This window comes from Eurypyga helias, unplaced genomic scaffold (assembly GCF_000690775.1).
Source record: "Eurypyga helias isolate BGI_N326 unplaced genomic scaffold, ASM69077v1 scaffold27990, whole genome shotgun sequence".
Lineage (NCBI taxonomy): Eukaryota > Metazoa > Chordata > Aves > Eurypygiformes > Eurypygidae > Eurypyga > Eurypyga helias.
In genome coordinates, this window is record NW_010228033.1 from 835 (window position 1) to 3317 (window position 2483).

General features: G+C 56.9%; 1 protein-coding gene across 1 annotated transcript in view; it reads right to left on the reverse strand.

Moving 5' to 3' along the window:
- The window catches only part of LOC104514525 (Bloom syndrome protein homolog), a gene marked incomplete at its 5' end in the record, with an annotated part of 7203 nt that overhangs the window by 582 nt on the left and 4138 nt on the right, over window positions 1-2483 (reverse strand). Inside the window, 3 exons of the mRNA XM_010158247.1 lie at window positions 443-556; window positions 1696-1814; window positions 2173-2349. Of these exons, the coding sequence (XP_010156549.1) occupies window positions 443-556; window positions 1696-1814; window positions 2173-2349 (410 nt within the window). The remainder of the gene's footprint in view (window positions 1-442; window positions 557-1695; window positions 1815-2172; window positions 2350-2483) is intronic.

A 2483-nucleotide genomic window follows, 5' to 3' on the forward strand; every position in this document is an offset into this window, starting at 1 on the left:
CATGGGCTCAGCCCGCCGAGCAGTCCCCTCTGCGGAGTGTCTGGGGAACAACACCGCTGTTAGAGGCAGCACACGATTAACTACAAGGCAGTCTCTTAACAACCACAGACTGCCTTGACAGGTATCTGTCCCTGTATTCTCCTACCCCAGCAGTCTGGATTTCGACGGCCACTCGACAGCCAGTAGCCGCTAGCACTTAGTAAGACACAGTGAAAAGCATGGCCGTGAGGTTTGGGGTGGAGAACGCAGGTTGTACAGACATGCTGGATTCCTTACTGCCTGAACCCACTCCCCTCTGACAGGGCCTCACTGAATTATCTAAACTATGTTTAGCTACCTTTTCCCCCCAGAAGCCTTCTCCAAGTTCAGCGTTTCCCCTCAAACACTTCACAGACATCCTCCTGCTGCCTCCCCAATCCCACCATCCAAGTTAAATACAGACCTTCTCGGGGGTGACATAGAGAAGCTTGATTACAGGGTCTTTCTTGGACAGCTGCATGTATATTTTCGAGGCGTCAGCATCCGTTCTGTCACCGGTCAGGTATGTTGCAGCTATCTAGGAAAAAGAAAACACTGAGCCTGAGCAGGTGCGAAAGAGAACATCCTCCGACCCTGTCACAAAGCAGGTTAGAGGTACACGCGTCTGCTGCACGCAACCACGCCGCCTTCCGTGCTGCTGCCTGCAGCTCCAGACAGCACCGGGAGCCCCGCCGCGCTGCAGACAGCACAGAAGTTTTCTAGGGGTAAAACCGCAAGACTGAGCCAAACTATTCTTCTGCTCCCAATTCCAGCAGCAGTTCAACCTGAAAGTGCAGCTTCCTACTCACGCTGAATACTAACAAAGGAATTGGATCCTAAGGACAATGACGTAAGGTAGGTCAGGCCAGGAGAGCCAGTTCTGCCCGCCTGCTCTTCCTCTCGCAAGGGGCAGCTGCAACTCTGCAGAGGAAACTCCTTCCACAGCAGCACCCCCAGTTTAACCTGCTCTTGCAGCCACGGCACCCCCCGCAGCAGAAAGGGCGAAGAGCCTGGCCACAGCGTAGCGCTGCGCGACAGCCACTCGATGCCCAACAACCCTTCGAGGGCCCCGTCTAGTCAGAGCAGCAAAAACCGCACCCGAGAAGGATCTGTCTGAGCTTCAACACCCTGCACCCCAGCCCCTTCGGTCTCACCCCCCAAACCATCCATTCTTGCCCTAAAACATGTTATCCACCGTTGTCTCCCCCGTCTCTCAACCTCAGTAACACACTAAGGGTGGAAAAGGCCCTTCGCCGAGGCCAAAGCCGTTCGAAGTGGACACAGGCACCTCCTGAGCCCTTTTTCCTTCTCCCCGCGCAGGGCTTCTCCAGGGACGCTGCCCACCTGGCAACCTCCTGACCCGGGCGCTGTTAGCCCTGGCTGCCGTAGAGCCGGCCTGCCCCGCCTTCGGTGTCGGAGTCCGGCATCTGCACTTGAAACTACGCTCCCAAACCCACGCGCGCACGAGCGTCGTTCAGCAGTCAGACTGCCGGGATATTCCGGTCCGTCCAACCCGGCGCTTCCTCGACAACTTCCTGCGTCTTTTCCAGCTCCATCTAAGCTTTTTCTGCAGTTTGTTTTTTTTCTGCAGCTTTTTCTTGCAGTTTTCTGCAGAAACAGGATTTGCTGTGAAAGCTCAGAGCTGCAGTTTCACGGAATGAAGCCATTTGCCCTTACATCCAGAGTCTTCAGCTTCTGCACTTGATCTATTATCAGCGACCTCAGTGGAGAGATGACAACAGTGACCCCGGCAGAGACGCACGCTGGCAGCTGGTAGCACAAGCTTTTGCCACCTCCTGCAAAACAGAGCACACAAAGGGTCGGTAGCAAGAGGAAAGGGAGACAGCACAGGGGAGGAGCGGAAGAGGAGGGAAGACCTATGCCCTACTTCCCAGCACTGCTGGAAACAGCACACTCGTAGCAACAACTGCCACCGGTGCGAGACCTGGAGGCACCTACGGATCCCAAACACCATGGAAGGCAGGAAGTCAACCACCTCATTCAAAACACCGCAGCGCGCACACTACTCCAGGAACCCTGCAGCCACGGAATTCCAACCCCTCCCGAAGGCAGAGAGGAAAGCTTGCCACGGGCCTTGGGAGAGCAGCTCCCGGCATTTCGCTCTCCGCAGCTGCCGCTGGCGGGGGACAAGACCGGTGGGCATGAGGACGAAGCAGTCTTCGCCCAGCAGAGCGGCGTTGATGGCCTCCAGCTGATTCGTCCGGAAGAAGTGCAGACCAAACTTCTTGTGGAACACGTTCACCATTTCTTGCGAGTGGGAGAATGTCGTACCCCTGAAGCGCTCGAGCGCAGGGTCGCGAACCGGCGGCTCTAGAAAAGAAAGCGTGCTCGGGAGTCACAGCGCCGGGTTCTGCTGTCCCTCCTGCAGCCGGACACCGCTCCTGCGGCCGTCGGCCCCAGACACCCCCAAACCACCCCCTACTAGGGAAAATCACCCGCCACGG